General features: G+C 42.3%; 1 protein-coding gene across 1 annotated transcript; it reads right to left on the reverse strand.

Annotated features, from left to right (window-relative positions):
• Positions 1–6,474: 6,474 nt before the first annotated feature.
• Positions 6,475–17,862, reverse strand: LOC121711388 (butyrophilin subfamily 1 member A1-like). Its single transcript, XM_042095356.1, has 12 exons — positions 17,612–17,862; positions 16,904–16,966; positions 15,521–15,862; positions 15,278–15,382; positions 13,884–14,045; positions 13,368–13,445; positions 13,200–13,244; positions 13,031–13,057; positions 12,462–12,509; positions 12,343–12,369; positions 11,314–12,017; positions 6,475–6,837 (listed from the first exon to the last, which is right to left on the reverse strand). The coding sequence occupies exons 2-12, from the start codon at positions 16,959–16,961 to the stop codon at positions 6,490–6,492; spliced, it is 1,944 nt and encodes a 647-aa protein (XP_041951290.1). The 5' UTR covers positions 16,962–16,966; positions 17,612–17,862; the 3' UTR covers positions 6,475–6,489.
• Positions 17,863–17,956: the final 94 nt, after the last annotated feature.

Below are 17,956 nucleotides of genomic sequence, written 5' to 3' on the forward strand. Positions count from 1 at the left end.
AATATACACACACACACACGCACATACACACAGACACACACACACACACACACATACACACAGACACACACACACACACACACACACACACACACGCACACACACAAACTAACATGAAGATGGATGAAAACACTTCTCTTCTATTTCGATATCCCTCGCTTTCTTGCCCAGCCCATGGTCTGTACCATCTCTCCTGCATACTTCATGAGTAAGCACAGGGTCTTCAGTACTCTCTCTTTCTCTCATTTTCTCTCTCTTTACCTCTCTCTCTCTATTTATCTCTCCCTCTTTCTCTTTCTTTCTCTATCTCTCTTTATTTCTCTCTCTTTCTCTCATTCTCTCTCTCTATCTCTGTCTATTTCTCTCTTTATCTCCCTCTTTATTTGTCTTTGTCTCTCTATTTCTCTCTCTCTCTCCCTCTCTTTGTCTCTTTTCTGCCATAGTCAGTGTGCCAGTATCCAGTGCAGGACATAGAGGACCAAATGTTTTTCATGAGGAGCACTCCATGGCAGTTGGCCCTGGGTCAGGTCCCCACCAGAAGCAGTCACTACGTAGAACTTGAACTAGAACCACGCCCGAATTGGCCCGCGTTTAGTCAAGAATCTGGCCACACACGACTTTCCTCTGATTTGGATCACAACCTTTCCAGTGCCAACTGCTTATTTTATTTTATTTTATTACCATTTTATTTTATTTTATTGATTGATTGATTGATTGATTGATCGGTAAGGCATATGATGCCTCTATGGCTTCAACTAGCCCTCAGAGAGAGAGAGGTGTGTGTGTGTGTGTCTCTGTATTAAAATAGGGTGGTGTTATTTGCTAAGGGTGGGGTGGTAAAGAGTTGGTCTATTCAAAGTGTTAAGCTTGTTTTGTTCATTTCTTTAATGTTTTTCTAACTGCTTTCGAGGATATATATAAGCAGAAGAGCATTTATGTGACAAGACATTCATATTGACACCATGATTGAGATCCACCGTGATCACTGAGATCCACATCGTGATTCAGAGCCACTGGGTTTGTATCTCTAAAGTGTGTGCATTAGTTTATTATTCTACGAGGCAGATTCCAGTACACTAGGGCCACATCACACACACACACACACACACACACTCACACAAGCAGGTCTGAGTGGCTGTCTCTTCCTCTGGTCTCTGGTGAGACTACTTCTGCACTGCTTCTAAGTTCAGTGACACCTCTGCCTCAGACCTACAGTACCAAGCCATGGGTCTCCAAGCAGTCATTTTGAACTTTACTCGCAGCTTCGGAATTTATTGCACTGAATTTATGTATTTCTTGATTTGTAAACAACGACACTGAGTACCATGTCATTTCACCCATGACTTCAGTACATTTAGGAGTGTAACTCCTGTGATTTACCCAACTAGCCATGTGCACTATGACCAGTTAGCTGTTAGGGTGGGGCAGTGATTTGAGGACCAAGGAGTAAGCCCTCTCCCTGTCTCCCTTTTATAATGAGATGTATACAGGGGGGGGGGGCGGGCTTACAAGCGAGCTCCTATTGGCATAAAAACACAGTTGAAGGACATACAAACACATCAGTCTGATGTTTCCTTTGTCCTATTCCAAGAACCCTGCATGGACTCTTGAGGCAAACAAAGACCAGAACTATGAAGTGACTTTAGCCACCAGAACGTCTACAGAATCAATATGACCTGCCATGTAGAGATATGGAGAGGACAGAGTTTGGCTCTGGTCTGGACATGCTACCCATTGAGGTGCTGAGTCCAGGTCTGAGACTGGTTCCGCCGAGCTGGCTACTCTGTGGGAAAAGAGAGCCATAAGCCAATTAGGAACAAGAGAGTAAATGGAGCCTCCGCCAGCATTCCAAGTTAGATTTTTCCGGTGTGGTTGCCAGGGGCGATGGAAAGAAATACACATTCCCATTTGCAAGGCAGCTGCTCTTACTGTGACCCAACATAACAGTGGTATGAGGATGAACACACACAGGAAGCAGTCATATCACTTCCTGTTAAGCCAGATAACAAGTGTTCACAACAATGTAAAAGTACCTTTTTTAAAATGTCCTTTTTTAAGTCATCCATGCCCACACACATACATGCATAGAAAGACACACACACAGACATACATTCCTAAATACATAAAAAACATACACACATAGAGATAGATAAACTATTTTGAACTTCTATTTATTGCCAAAAGGTGCTTCTCTCCTAGTTTGCCCTGCCTAGTAGCCTCACTATTTGTGCATGCATATTCGCCCGTAGATCTGTAGAGATGCATTGAATCTAATAAATAACAATAACGATAATGATGATGATGATAAAGGTGCTTGCATCAGAGAACCAGGGTAGGGGTGGGTTTTTTATACAAAAACAGAATCTTGAGGGGGGGGGGGGGGGGTTTGCCATATAGCTACAGGCTATTGTTGGGGCAGTGGGTAACTAGCAAGTAAAGCACGTCTTCAGCTGTAGTCCCAGTTACGTGTAGTATACAGTACAAGAGACATGCGTAAGCAGTGGACAAACTAAGCAAAGCTGAGCTAAACTCTTAAATGACTAAGTGAAGGAGTCTGAAGGAGCCCACACTGTACAGAGGACTGCTGTACCATCTCCTCAGGGCTGTTGAGGGTGTGGGCTGAGTGGCGGGGTCACGAGCATCATTGACGTATCCAGGACAGGCAGCTTTACTGAGCTTAATTATCCTGTGTCTACCCGACAGCAGAGGGGGAATGCAGGGCTTTGACTTAGCAGTTAAATAAACTCTTAGCAAACAAGCTACAGTATACTGTGAAACCGAACAGTCAAACAAACTCAAAATAACTTAACATAACATTTAACTTCTTGGGGTTTACAGTGTATTGTACATTTAGGGGTACAAAAACAGTACTCATTTTGTTTATGAAAGATACATAAATGGTACTAGACACGGTTACATTAGCAAACGTACCTGGAAACATACCATTTTCTTTCTGAGAGTGTATCTTAATTTAGTGTCTAAATCTGCAGGCCGTACCCTTCCCCTGCTTGCTCTTATTCTGTCCTGCAAGTTGTCACCGCCTTCTTGAGCTTCAGCCACAATACCACATCAGCTACAAGAAAACATAATCACCTCAAACTCTTCTGTCTTTTTTCTTAATCAAAAAAACATAACCACCTCAAGCTTTTCTCTCTTATTCTTAATTGAATCTCTGACTTTGTCTTTTGTAAATATGTTGCTCAATAAAGCCATTTATGTATTCTTGCTGTAAAGAACAGAACATACTACACATACAGAACCTGCCAGATATCAAAGCTGTATTCATCCACAATGTTCTACGCAATGCATAGAATGTTCCTGAGAGAAAGGGGGAAGGTAGTGCAGTTGCCATGGACGAGTTGTTTAGTCCTTCTGAATAATCATCTTGTATAAAGTTCTGAGTGCTTCAGGATGAGGGATGGGGGGATGTTTTTAGTACATTTGACAACTGGACCTTTTTCTAACCTTTTCTGTTTTTTGTTTTTGCTTGTTTGTTTGTTTTGTTTTTACACCCACTTTCATACAGTATATTGTAACATTCCCCAGTTGTCACAAAGGAAATACTCTAGCTGGTCCAGGGGTTTACTGTTCTCTTCACCTCTCCATGGCTGGACATCAGCTTAGTGTGTGTATGATGTATTTATGGTTCAGACCAGTGAGGACAAAGGGGGGGGGGGGGGGGGGGTCAACCAGGTCAGCCATGAGCGTGACCCACGCCTACTGTATGTTACATCTGTTCCAGGGTCAGCAAGTATTGGGATTCAATCACCATCTATCCCCTCAGGGGCTGATTCTCTGATCAGGCACATTATCCAGTCATATCCAGTTTTTGATATGAGCATAATCCACAAGCGAATGTTCAGGAATAAAATTATTTCTAGAGTTCCATGGAGGAATATTCCAGAATCATCCAGTTTTAGAATCCCAGATACAGTGTCCCCAGGAACACTAGTTTTCTGATTCTGATTTCATATTTGAAAAGATGGTTTCCATCATGTGTGAGGTGTTTTAGTGTGGTATGGCTGGAGAAATGTCAGAGAACTTGTCAGAGAACTCTTAGGGAGGCCTGGACGTGGCGACATCCTGGGATTATGTGGGTGGGGCTTTGTGCTACAATGATTGTGTTTCTCCTTTGGTTTCATAGCACAAATACTCACAACAGAAATACAGAAAGATGAATGCAGATGAAAAGGCAATAGCCAGTGAATTGGTGGCTATTAATTCTGTCACTGTATGTAAGTAAGACATGGAGGGACAGTGGTGTCAAAGGTGGAGCTTGAGTTAAAAGGGAATTGAGCCAAACATTTACCGTTTCCAGCCAAGGTTACTTACAGTATCATCCTGAAGGATACTTCAAGGCAACACGTCTCAATCAATACCCTCCAAAACACATGCTGCTTTGACAATGTCATGTTTTTAAAGATGTGAATTCATTCATGATTCTCTATTTATTTATTTATGCATTTATTATACAGGATTTTGATTTATTTATAACTGTAAAAAGTCTTTGTTTGTTCTGGGTTACTGATTCTGACATGAAGATGTATGTACAGTGCAGCAGTGCAGATTGGGTTTTTTCTCTTTCTTCTTTTTTCAATTTTACAATAAATATTAAAATGAATTTTTTTTCCGGCTCTGGGTGTTATATAACACACACACACACACACACACACACCGCTTAAGTGCCCTACATTGGGTGATAAAAGTGGTGATTCTTTCACACAAACTCGTTTCACAGACGTATGTCACCGCCCAACAATCGGATTTTTGGTTATTTAACCATCAGTTAACTTCAAAACAGGGAAACTTTGGATAGACAATAGCAATACATCATAGGAGTGATTAACATCAAAACATCTAGACTGGAGTAACTCAACATTTGACACCTCTTGTTTAGTGTGTTTAGCTATTTGAAAGACATCAAATAGCCCGTTATTGTTACCAAATTGATAGCCAAGGAGCCTGAAGTGAACACGCAAGTATGGCTATAAAAACTGTGCCTTCATTTTACAACTAAACACATTATAAGCCCAGCCCTCTGCCCTGTGTACCTCACTCAGTCCCGCCTTCTACTGGGACAGGATTAGGCCGGCATGCCCCCTGCACGTCTTTGGCGCAGTAGTGGGGAGGCCTCTTATGACAGCTGACCTGGAATGTCCCATCAGTCCACTACACACACTGGTCTCACTCTTACACTAGTATCACTCTCACACAAGTATCACTCTCACTGATCTCACTCTGGCCTTACTGTCTATGATCAGAGACTTTCACAATCTAGCTGATTCATGTTGCTATGACATCATAACTATGCACACAACAGATTTGTAAAACTTAAAAGGATGGTGAGCAAGTGGCAGCATTCGATACTGAACAATGAAGTCAAACCTGAAAGTTCAAAAACCTGCAGTACCTTGAATGTCCACCAGGGACTGGTCCTAAGAGTGAGTCAATGTCCATAGACCTAAACGTCTAAGAGAGGTGGGGCTATGTCGTCATAAAGTTGCCGGCTTCGCACGTACAGTACAGGCGTCTACACGGCAAAAGTTCCCACTTCGGAAGCCGGTTTCAAAAGCCATCGGTTTCAGTCTCCTAAACTGCCGGCGTTGTGTACACGCAAGGCGTAACCGTTAACAAAACCTCACCGGTTTCACAAAAACCAGCGTCATGTAAACGGCACCTGAGTGTTTGTATCTATATATCTGTGTGTGTGTTTGTGTGTGTGTGTATCTATCTATGTATCTGTCTGTGTGTGTGTGTGTGTATCTCTCTCTGTGTGTGTTTCTATCTGTGTGTGTGTGTGTGTATGTGTGTGTGAAAATAGCCCATCTACAAGCCCACTACGCCGCACAATGCGAGGCAGTCGGAGTCGGAGTCACACAAATTGGGGGGTCCCCAGTCCAAACATGATTGTTTTGGGGGTCACGGCCTAAAAAGGTTGAGAACCACTGTACTAGATGGCAGCCATCTTGAATTTCGTGGTCAAAACAAAGTTGTAATATCAAAATGATGTCAGATTTGGAATCCTCATGGTTGACTTGTATGAAAAAGTGCCTTCATACATGATTCTAGGTCATCCAGATCAAAAGTTATTTTTTAGAGATGGCGCCGGGCGCCATTTTGAATTTGGCTTTCTAGCAAAAAATGCTGGGATTTTTGGGAGGGACATGGGGGCTAAATCTTTTCTAAAGGGTCCATAGAGGTCAAATCAATCATCAAAACATTGTTGCCAGAGGATGGTCACAGAACCTCACATTATGACACGACTATTATGTTGGCTTGTTAGCTTGTCCTCACTACCACTGTGTCCACTGTACTGTGCAGGATTACTTTGATCTTTTCTCCCTCTCCACATCTGCGCACATCCTCATGGAGTCTCTGCCTCCAGGACTAACCTCTTCTGCTCCCCCTCACCACTACTCTGCTCTGTCTCTACATTCTCTTACAGTATTTGCCCTCGTGTCTTTTCTAGAGCTGCACATATAGGCCTTCTCATGGCATAAGAGTCTCTAACTGACTAATCAGAGGAATCAGGTTGGCAGCTCTCACATTCTCGAAGGTGCACAAGTGTGATTTAGTGTCCACATTGTAAAAGGACAGAGTGTGTTTGTCACAGTCCAGAAACACCCCCAGTCTCTTAAACAGCTTTGACACCTGCACTGGAGTTGGAGGGTCAGTGTTGGCAAAGAGTCCAGTTCCTTTCTCATACTGAAGAACCCAGAAGCCGTTCTGTGAAGTTAAAGGGACTCTGTGTATTCGCTCTGCTGTGTCACTGCACACCCCCACATACCACGACTGCTTCTGTTTTATTATTTTGTCAGAGTCCATCTTAGAGTCAATCTAGATTCAATCTTTGCCTCTCTCCAAATCTTCACTCCCCAGCAGTGCTTTCCTGACCTGAATATCTCCTTACACAGAACATGGGGAAACCACATGGCCCTGGGCTCTCAGAGGATCAGGACACCTCACCCCAATATTCAAATATGACCAAAATGTCCCCCCCAATATACGGACATAGAAAAATAAAGAAAGAAAAAAGTGCTCTATTAGGCCTACAGGAAACCAACACGCACCACCATCTGGAATGTAATCAAACGTAAATAACGCACAAATTAGTGACCTAGTGATGGTTCCAGAGTAGCCTACACCCGGAGTGGTGTGTCCTGGTGGTTTTCCGTTTTTCGTTAGTGGCGTGCACTATCAAAAGCTTCCATTAAGTGAAATGTTTTTCATGTTTTCATGTTTCACGTTTTTCATGTTGTTTTCTACAGTGTGTCAGCTAGCAGACACACGCACACACACTCTCTCTCTCTCACACACACACACACACACACCATTATTCCAAGTTGATGAATGGTTATACACCTAGAGAGAAAACAATGAAGACAGTCAGGCCCCTCTTACTCTTTGTTACACCATCAGACTTTCTGTTACTTTCACATTAAACAAAGTATAAAAGACTGGCCCAAGACATTGGTAACTAGCACAAGGTCAAATCCACTGAATACTTTCTTGTTGAAATGTGAACACCTTTCTTGTTAATTATTTACCCCGCTGCTTTCCCAAACATAAACTGTAAGACATCTGCAGGTGTGCTAATCAATGCTGTCTCTAAGTCATCAGTTTCAAAATGAGAGCACAGAGAAATTAACCAGGATGAGTTGGAAGAAAAAAACAGTTCATTTGTTTTTTCAATGATTAAGTTGTACTAAATTATTATTTTGAGATAGATTGTTTGGATTTACAGTGTGTGAAAATGTTATTTAATGGCGTTTACAAATAGCGTTTTAAATGCGTTTTAAAGGTGTTTACAAAGTTCCGGAGGAGCGTGACACAATTTGCCACGCCTCCTTCTTCATCTGCCAGGTAACTTATTCACAGCCTACCTGTTGAAGCAGCAGCATCGGCTTAACAGTGCTCACAACCCACCACCTCCCCTCACGGCTCCATCTTCCTTAGTTAAGAGTAAAGAGGTGTATGACGGAATCCTGCATGACTCCTGCCTGCGCAGTTGATTCTTGCATGATCCCACAAAACACTTAACTTGCCACTTGTCTTTATGCAAATTTCGGATCATGAACTAGTCAATCAGGAATTTAATTTAAAACACTTACCTTAAAGTGGGGGTCAGTGTTTACAACCAGGGCAAGTAGTCATTCCCCATCTTGTGTCCGCATTAATCCATTGTCAAGGATGCCACCCACCCAAACCATGGTCTTTTCAGTCTACTCCCATCTGGCAGGCGATACAGGAGCATGCGCTCCCGCACCAGCAGGCTCAGGCGCAGCTTCTTAACAGCTGAACAAAACTTCACTTCCTGTCTAGCATTCACACTTTAGCTGTTACTAGTTTACCTGTTTACTTCACTACTGCACTGTTTACCTGTTTACATTGACTGTATTGCACTGCTTACCTGTTTACATTTACTCCTACACTGTCTCACCTATGACCTTGCTCTGCTAACACCCCATACTATAAATCAGTGTTTTTCAACCTTTTTTGTGCCACGACACACTTTTGACACTTAAAATATCCCACGGCACACTAACATCCTATGTGAAGAAAAAATAAACATACCATAGCCTAAAATTTCAAATAATACACAGATATGGCCTTATTATGTCTTCTATGCAAAACCTGCTCAATAAAACAAGCGCCCTCTGTTTCATTTGTAGGTGACTACAGTATATCTAATTTAATTGTTGTTATGAACTGGATATGTGATGATTCTGTGAATACTGGATATGGGGCCCCCATTGTACAATGCCTGCATACCACAAATAGTGCAATCATACAATCAATGAGAGCATGTGGTTATAAATTCTTTGATGCAACAGTTGCTTTTCTGAACCAGTGAGTGACATTTGGGTAATTTTCTGCGGCACACCTGATGATCTCTCACGGCACACTAGTGTACCCCGGCACAGTGGTTGAAAAACACTGCTATACATTATATTTATATATATTTTCTAATATACTCTATTTATCTCTGTTGACGTGTCATCTGGAAAACCTGTATTTATCCAACTATATACTGTGTGAGTATGTGTCATACGTATGATTACTGTGAATGTATGTGTGAATGTATGGTCATCCTAGGCCCTACGGTTCTCAAGATATTCACAGAAAACTGTGTCTGCCCTACCCTCCTTTCGGGGGGTCCAGTCCAGCGGGGAGGCTACAGATCAAAACGAAAAATGACGGTTCCATGCTATCCATGTGGGGGTACATGCCCACCAAGTTTCGTCTACCCCGGTCTTTCAGTGTCCCGGGAATCCTTGTTGCTTCGCTGCGCGGCGGTCATAATAAGAGCGATCAGTGGTGAAGGAGAGACAAATCTATAGAACAGAGGATCAGAGGAAGAGGATGAAGGAGAGGAGAAGCAGCAGCCATGGAAGGAGGAGAGAAAGCAGACACTCTGTTGTGTGATTACATTTGCCTCCAGCCAACCCCGTATCCCTGATGGCCCAAGATGGGAACTGGTTGGATTATACAGCTATAGCAGGTACTTCAGATTGTCATAAAAAAACATGATCAGACTGCTGCAGCAGAAGGATCAATTTTAGACCAAACATGAATACATTTACATACATTTGCACATTATGTAAAACTCACAACCATTCTGGGGCTCACTCTGTGACAATGATGACAGGAAGGAGCAATCAATCAGAAGCTAAATGAATAGGATGTGGTGATCAGTTCCACTCTGATCAGGCTCTGGAGTGTCTGATGGCACCCAATGCATTTAGGGTTCCTCATTCTAAAATGATCATTCTCAGAGGGCTTCCTTTGGCCTTCTAGCCAAGTGTGGTTTGTGTTGCCTTGTTCTCCCTTTGGAGCTGGACCTGATTCCCACTGTGTCCTTTGCAGTGCAGGATTACATTCATTCATTCATTCATTCATTCATTCATTTATTTCCCTTCCCTTCTCTACATCAGCACATACACACTTCTAGGACTAATCTCTTTTACTCACCCCTACTCTGCTTTATCTGTATGTTTGTGTCTTTTAGAGGAATATTTGTTAATGTATCCCCCCATAAGAGATGGGATCACATGTCCTACAGCTCCACAGACTGAAAGTGTGTGATTCAACACAACAAGAGCTACAAAGGTGTGAAGGAAACTGCAATAGTGAAACTATTAAAACTCTATCACTTCTTGACTTATTATGACCGCTGCGCAGCGAAGTGGCGGTCATATAGGTTTAGTCAGATTTTTTATTTATTTATTTATTTATTTATTTATTTATTTATTTTTATTTTTCGCATGTCCAAATTTCCATTTCCATTCCATAACCACTCATTTCATGTATAGCGCCACCTAGTTAAATTATGACACCCTCTGAATGCACGCCAAGTTTCGTGGAATTCCACTCATGGGGGGCCACACAATAAATTAATTTATGTTACTATACACCAACTGGCCTGTAGGTGGCCAGAGACAGTTTTCTATGAATATCTCGAGAACCGTAGGGCCTAGGAGGTCCACCTTTTTTTTGTATGTTGTCAACCCATCCCATTACCACTTATTTCATGTATAGCGCCACCTAGTTAAAAATTAAAAAGCAAACAATTAAGTGTTTTCATCACAATATCTCTGGCTGACATGGTCAAAACTGCACGAAATTGAAAATGTAGGATCATGATCATTATGACACCCTCCGAATGCATGCCAAGTTTTGTGAACTTTCGTTCATGGGGGGCCTTACAATAAAATAATTTATGTGTACATTTAGTGACCGTACACCAACAAGGATTCCCGGGACACTGAAAGACCAGGGTACACGAAACTTGGTGGGCACGTAACCCCACATGGATAGCATGGAACCATCATTTTTCATTTTGATCTGTAGCCCCCCCCCCCCCCCCCCCCCCCCCCCGCTGGACTGGACCCCCCGAAAGGAGGGTAGGGCAGACACAGTTTTCTGTGAATATCTTGAGAACCGTAGTGCCTAGGATGACCATACATTCACACATACATTCACAGTAATCATACGTATGACACATACTCACACAGTAGACATATGTACGCATGCATGCACATGCACAAACACAGGCACATACACAGGCAAACACACAAGCACGCACACACACACACACACACACACACACACATAAACATAAACATGTACACGCACACATGCACACAAGAATTTCTCAGAATTATGAACAGGCAAGATGGGGGTGGGGTTGTATAAAATGAATTTTACATGTGAAATCTATGAACTAATCATGTTTTGGTATTTGTTGTCTAGCAGATACCAGTGAGAATTGAGTGTGGATAATGCAATTTAGTGAGACAGTTAGAATCATATAGGCCTTTCAGCGTGATTTATTTTTGTGGAAAAAATGTGCTGGACTGGGCGGCGGTCATATCTTGTACCACTCTGCGGTACATCTAGTTTTAATTTATTACTATTTTTCCTATTGGTGCTCTCGTCTTTGCCTTTTTGTTTCTTGTCTACATCTGCACATATCTTCATGAGTTCAGAATCTCTGACTCCAGGACTAATCAGAGGAATCAGGTTGGCAGCTTTCACATTCTCAAAGGTGCACAAGTGTGATTTAGTGTCCACATTGTAAAAGGACAGAGTGTGTTTGTCACAGTCCAGAAACACTCCCAGCCTCTTAAACAATGTTGCCACCTGCACTGGAGTTGGAGGGTCTGTGTTGGCAAAGAGTCCTGTTCCTTTCTCATACTGAAGAACCCAGAAGCCGTTCTGTGGGGTTAAAGGGACTCTGTGTGTTTGACTTACTGTGTCACTGCACACCCCCACATACCACGACTGCTTGTCACTGATGTGGTCATTCTTCATCAATCCTTCTGCCCAAATCTTCACCCCCCAGCAGCGCTGTCCAGAGCAGAATCTCTCCTCACACAGAACATGGGGAAACCTGTTTACATGGTCCTGGGCTTTCTGAGGATCAGGACACCTCACTCCTGTGTTTTTCTTTTTTCCATCATCTTTCACCTCCAGAAAGTCAGGGGCAGTTTTACGGTTCAGACTGATGTCCTTAACTGAATTGAGAGGCACAAAAGGACATGGGCTTACACTCACAAGGGTCTCTCTTTCTCTATCTCTCTCTCTTGCTCTCTCTGTCTTGGCATTCGTTGGAATCACCAAAGTGCACTTTGCAAAGTACACACACACACACACACACACACACACACACACAAGCACACAGGTAAAGACACACACTGGCACAGTATGTTAGCCTACCTTTATTATTCCACAATTGTGTTATTTTAATACAGCTCGAACAGTTCTGACTGGGTATATTGTTGCAGTGCATCTGGTTTAATGTGAAGTTATGAGCTTACAAAGAATGACTAGTGCTCTTACCTTGAAATGCTTTCACATTATCCCAATCTGAAAACAACAAATGTCATCTTGTTCATTTCATTAGCGATCAATCAAACTGCCCCCTTATGCACCCTTAAAGCGAACCAGAAATAGCTTACCTGGGGTTGTGATTACACTTTCTGTGTTCATGCATTTCTCTGCCCTTTCTGGAAAGAAGAAAACAGATGAGTGAACATGTAGATCATGTCATTATGTACAGACTTTTAACAGATTTAGTACCGGTAAGTCCTGACATTTACCTCTTACATCTGTGTTTGTTCCCTGTTCAACAGTCTCTTACCTAACTTCTAAGGTACCTTTTAAAATCAGAATTATAATGTTGCAATTATGCATGTTGTTTTCAAAAATCCTTGTTGGTATTTCAGACATAGGATATATATACTGGAGTTGAATTTCATACTAGATAATCACATGCAATGCCCCATAGGCTTAGATAAAATACCTTTAGGTAGCAAAGATTCTTCTGATAGGAGCAAACCATGTCAGAAGGGAAAAGTATTAGAGTGATGACAGACATTTGGCTCTGTCCACTGTTATTACAGCGTAAGCATGCAGGCTTTTAAAGTTTCAACAATATATAAAACATGACATATTTATATAACATATTCATATAACAATTTATATAGCAATATATAAAACATGATATGTACAGGAACAGTAACTGCACCTGCACATGCACATGCTGGCCTCTCACCTAAGCAAGAAACAATCTATGTAAATGTATGTATGTTTAAATGTAATATGTGCATTAGCCGTGGTAATAGTAGTAATAGTCTTAACTATTTTGAAACCAAAACCTATAATTGCAGCAGTAGTAGTAATAATCTTTGCCATACCTGACAGTGGTGTGGACTCTGAAGCAACAGAGAACTGAATTAAACCTGAATGAGCAGAGAGGAACAAAGAAACAAAGACAAGGAGGGGGGATGTTAGTTGTGACTTTTGTGATTCCAGGCACCCTTGTGTAAAAACCAACAGACGTTTTGTACTGAGCCATCTCTTACCTCTTCTGTAGAGGAGGAAAACCCCAAAGATGAGTGTCAACTGAAGAAGTATAATGATGAATGGAACAGTCAAATGGCCTGCATTGGGATAAAATACTAATACATTTCTGGACAACACTTTGGGGACAGTCATTTTGATAGAACCTGTACCAGGGGAAGGGGAAGCCGTGGCCCACTGGTTAGCACTCTGGACTTGTAACCGGAGGGTTGCCAGTTCGAGCCCCGACCAGTGGGCCGCGGCTGAAGTGCCCTTGAGCAAGGCACCTAACCCCTCACTGCTCCCCGAGCGCCGCCGTTGAAGCAGGCAGCTCACTGCGCTGGGATTAGTGTGTGCTTCACCTCACTGTGTGTTCACTGTGTCCTGTTTGTGTTTCACTAATTCACCGATTGGGTTAAATGCAGAGACCAAATTTCCCTCACGGGATCAAAAAAGTATATATACTTATACTTATACTTATACCAAAACATTGGCACCTTTATACACCATAGTTTGTGTAAATTGTAATCAATACCCACCACGCTGGCCTGTTGTGTCTGTAGTCTGTCCTCTGGAGATGTACGGTAAGATCCGGCCCTCTCTCATCTCCTGATCAGACACACCCACAGAGCAGGAGAGCCACTCTGACTCAGAGGAAGAGGAGAGCAGCCAGGAACTCACTCCCACCAAACCAGCATCATCTGGGAAACACACACAGAGAGTGTAGAAATGTTTCTGTCCTAACCGTTAAATGACATCACAGTGAAGTAAGCTTATATGTTAAGATATCTAGTCACACCATGCTGATGATTTCAGGGAAATCACCCATATGATGTTTATTAGTTTTCAGTTTTCTTAGAGTAGGCTTTACACGTTCCGCATTCTGTGCATGACACCGTTGCCTCTGCATGGGTTGTAGCCTACCATGTGAGGGAGTTCTCCCCTCCCAAAAAGAGTTGGTTGGGTCCAAATAGCCCGTCTTTTCCAAAAAGTTTTCTCAGATACGTACAGTACCCATAAGCGTCAGGAAGGATGGATTGTAGAAAGAGGCCAGGAGGGACTGAAACGGCCAGGTAGAATGCTGCTAAATGTGCCAAGCTTCCAGATTACAGACAAAAGTGGCAACTCGTAAAGAGAGATAGCCTATAGGCAATAATTATTAGCAATGTAATTATTGGGCTATTGGACGTTGTAGCATTGTCAAGCTGTTCGCAAGCAACATATTAAATTACTTAAAATATTAGCCTTTTGTATCCGATTCATAGACCTTGCAGTATGCAAATATTGATAACAAAACTGAAGCATGATCTGTGTAGGCCTATGCGGCAAAAATTGTAGCCTCTGAGCAACAGATCAACCAGTCGACCACTGAAAATGATGAGCCCGAAATTAGTGATGAGGAGGCCATTAGCCAGCCTCCTAAGAGCTGAAATGTTGCTTCATTTATCCGATTTCCACCACTACTGAAAACGTGGGCCGGTCTTGGGTCTGAAACTCCCGGGCTGAAAAGTGGCCCCACTCTGGTCCTGATCCCACCCTCCTGCGTATCAGCCCTTCAGCACAGATAAATTAGTCAATTCTGTGGCGATAGCCTATTGGAGCCACATCTGCTGGAAGTAAAATGTTATCACCCGGAGTATTATATTGCGGTAGCCTACATTTTAGCAATTAGGATAATTACCTCTGTATGAAACCTTTTCTTAAACCTGTCTAATGTGGTAGACTGATTTTAATTTGGGTGCAGGTCGGTTGTCGGTTTTATTTAATGCGGGTCGGGTCCGATCGGGTGTGGAATTTAACTAGCTCTGCTCCTGGAAAACGGGTCAGGTGCAGTTTTAAACATGACTGGTACGTATGGGTGCCGATTTAAAAGATCGGACCCGTGCAGGACTCTGTCACCAGGTACCTGAATGACTGCAGACTGTGTGATTACCTGTCCAAAGCACTCTGGGGATTGCAGGTAGGACTCTCCCCTCTCTGTCTGTCCAGGTGAGCACAGGCTCTTCAGACAATGAAATAAGTGGAGCAGAGCCTACCACTGATGCATACCGACACACAGAGAGAGGGAACCAGACACACAGTAAATAGGAAATTGATACTCAAATGCAAATTGAATGTATCAATTGAACTTGTTACACTAAATTCCATAAAAAATATTATTTTTACATACACCTACCTGCCATGGACAGGACCATGCTCGCCTTATCATACCATGAGGAACTCTTGATGTAGCACACATACTCTCCTCTGTCTGCCAGCGTGAGGTTCTCCAGTCTCAGGGACACGTTCCCCTTCTCCAGCTGCCCTATCAGAGACACTCTGCCCCTGTACTGAGGTTCTACAGGCTGTACCGCTTTGTTCCTGTAGAACAGAACCGGGGTGTTGAACCCATCGGGTCGGTGCCAGCGCAACTCCAGATCCACTGCACTGGTGGCTGGAGAGATTCCGCAGGGCAGAGTGACGGAGGCTCCGTACGGAGCTGAGACGGACTTCTGTGGAGTTTGCACTGCAAATCCATCTGACACAGAGGAGAAGATTGATCACAACACACATGTAAATTAACTGTACTTAAACTTAACCACAATTTCAGTTCAGAGAGGTTCATCTGAAGTCTGGACTGAAAATGACTGTCAGGATGGAAACTGCATATTTGTACAAGGAATTGTAAAAATGTTTTCATTCTGACATGGTTTGGATTTTCAGGTGAAGATAATCTCTGAATATTTTAGAATTTAGAATATCTCTTCAGTTTAAATACCTTATTAGATTGATTGAAAATAGTACAGATTATAGTACTATTTACTGCACATGAGTTAGAGTGTATCAAAGCAATGAATGATGACACAGCATAGAAATATCAATCCATGTATAGAAATATTAATTATGACTGCCGATATGTAGCTAGCGAAGTGGTCATATAGGAGTTGTCAAAGTTTTTTTGATTTTTTTCATCATCAACTTCCTGAAATTCTGGTCAACCACTCCCAGGTCACCAAAACACCGGGGCACATGAAACTTGGTTGGCATGTAGCCCCACTAGACTTTTACAACAAACTTCCAAACTAACTCCACTTCCCTGCGCACTGGGCCCCCCAAAAGATGGAAAAATGCAATTTTTGCTAAATCACTACTTGAACCATTGCATCCAAGATGACAACATTTTTGTGGTATTTTGGATTCAAGGTCCTGCATCAACCACCATTACCCCCCCCCCCCCCCCCCCCCCCCCACACACACACACTATACCCCCCCCCCCCCCCCCCCCCCCACTCACACACACAGAATCACATACACAGACTCACACTGTAACACACACACACATACTCATGAGTGACCACACATACACACAGAAGCAAACACAAACACAGACACTCACACAGTAGGGAACAGAGTATAGATGGAGACAAATTGACCAGTGTGATATATTTTGGCAGAGAGAATGTACTGAGCAGCGGTCATAATTTGTACTGCTATACGGTACATTTAGTTTGATTTGCATTTCTATACTGTACATCATTGAAATTTCTATGGCATTATAGTGACATGTTGTCCATTTTACCTGTAGAGGTTCCAGTGAGGGCACTGAGCACTAACAGACCCATCCATCTGATCTGCATTGCTGCTAATAAAACACATGGAATTTGTTAATTAACCAGATTATTAAAACATATTTTATAAGTGACACACTTGCTTGGGGTTGAACAGACTTTACATTTGTCCTACAGGGGACACACAGGGGATATTTACATGCTAATGAACAGGCAACATTTGTCCTATAGGAGACACATGGGGAAATTAATCTGCACTGCTAATGATGTGGGATGGCCACCACATTACTCGGTATGCCAACTCTGTCTTGTCAGGCTAATGCTATCAGTGTATGCTAACTTATTCACCTACAGTCCTCATTGGCTATGAGGATTTACAATATACAATCTCCCTGCACACACAATCAACTGCATTTTCTGGGACATTAATGATGATCTGAGCCTTTCACTGTTTTCTCAGTATGTATCCAATACATGATTGGCTTCTTTTATAAAAACTGGATCAGAGGACATGTCTTCCACCGACTCTTTTGGGGGGAGGGGGAGTTTTAAGTGAGTGCTAAAAATAACAATTCAAAACAATACATAGACTTGTCAAACATGTCTTTCTCCTAACTATTTTGTGTTAATAATTACACATTTAACCTGACGTATGCACTTATACACAAAAGAAAGAAGAGAATCAGAATACGGAATTCAACACAAGTTCACATCCTTACCTTTAATGCTGTAAATCCACTGTTTTCCAAATTAAAAATATTGAAAAGCGATAACCTCAGTAAAGACATATCAGATCAAAAACAATTCCATGACTGTTTATGCAGTGTACGATTCCAATTGTTAATGTCTCCATACAGTGAAACAGCAGTGCAACAGTCTACTGAGCATTAATGAATAACCTTGACAAGGAGGGCTGGATACTTTGAGCCACTGCTGCTGTCTCATAATGCTACAAGATAGCAGAAAGAAACAGGACTGCTGTTGTTTTTGAAGCACAGCAGTAATGCTGAGACTGCATACCACAAAAAAAAAACATCCCAGGACTAGATTGATACATATAAACT

The sequence above is a fragment of the Alosa sapidissima genome, chromosome 1 (genome assembly GCF_018492685.1).
Source record: "Alosa sapidissima isolate fAloSap1 chromosome 1, fAloSap1.pri, whole genome shotgun sequence".
Classification (NCBI taxonomy): domain Eukaryota; kingdom Metazoa; phylum Chordata; class Actinopteri; order Clupeiformes; family Clupeidae; genus Alosa; species Alosa sapidissima.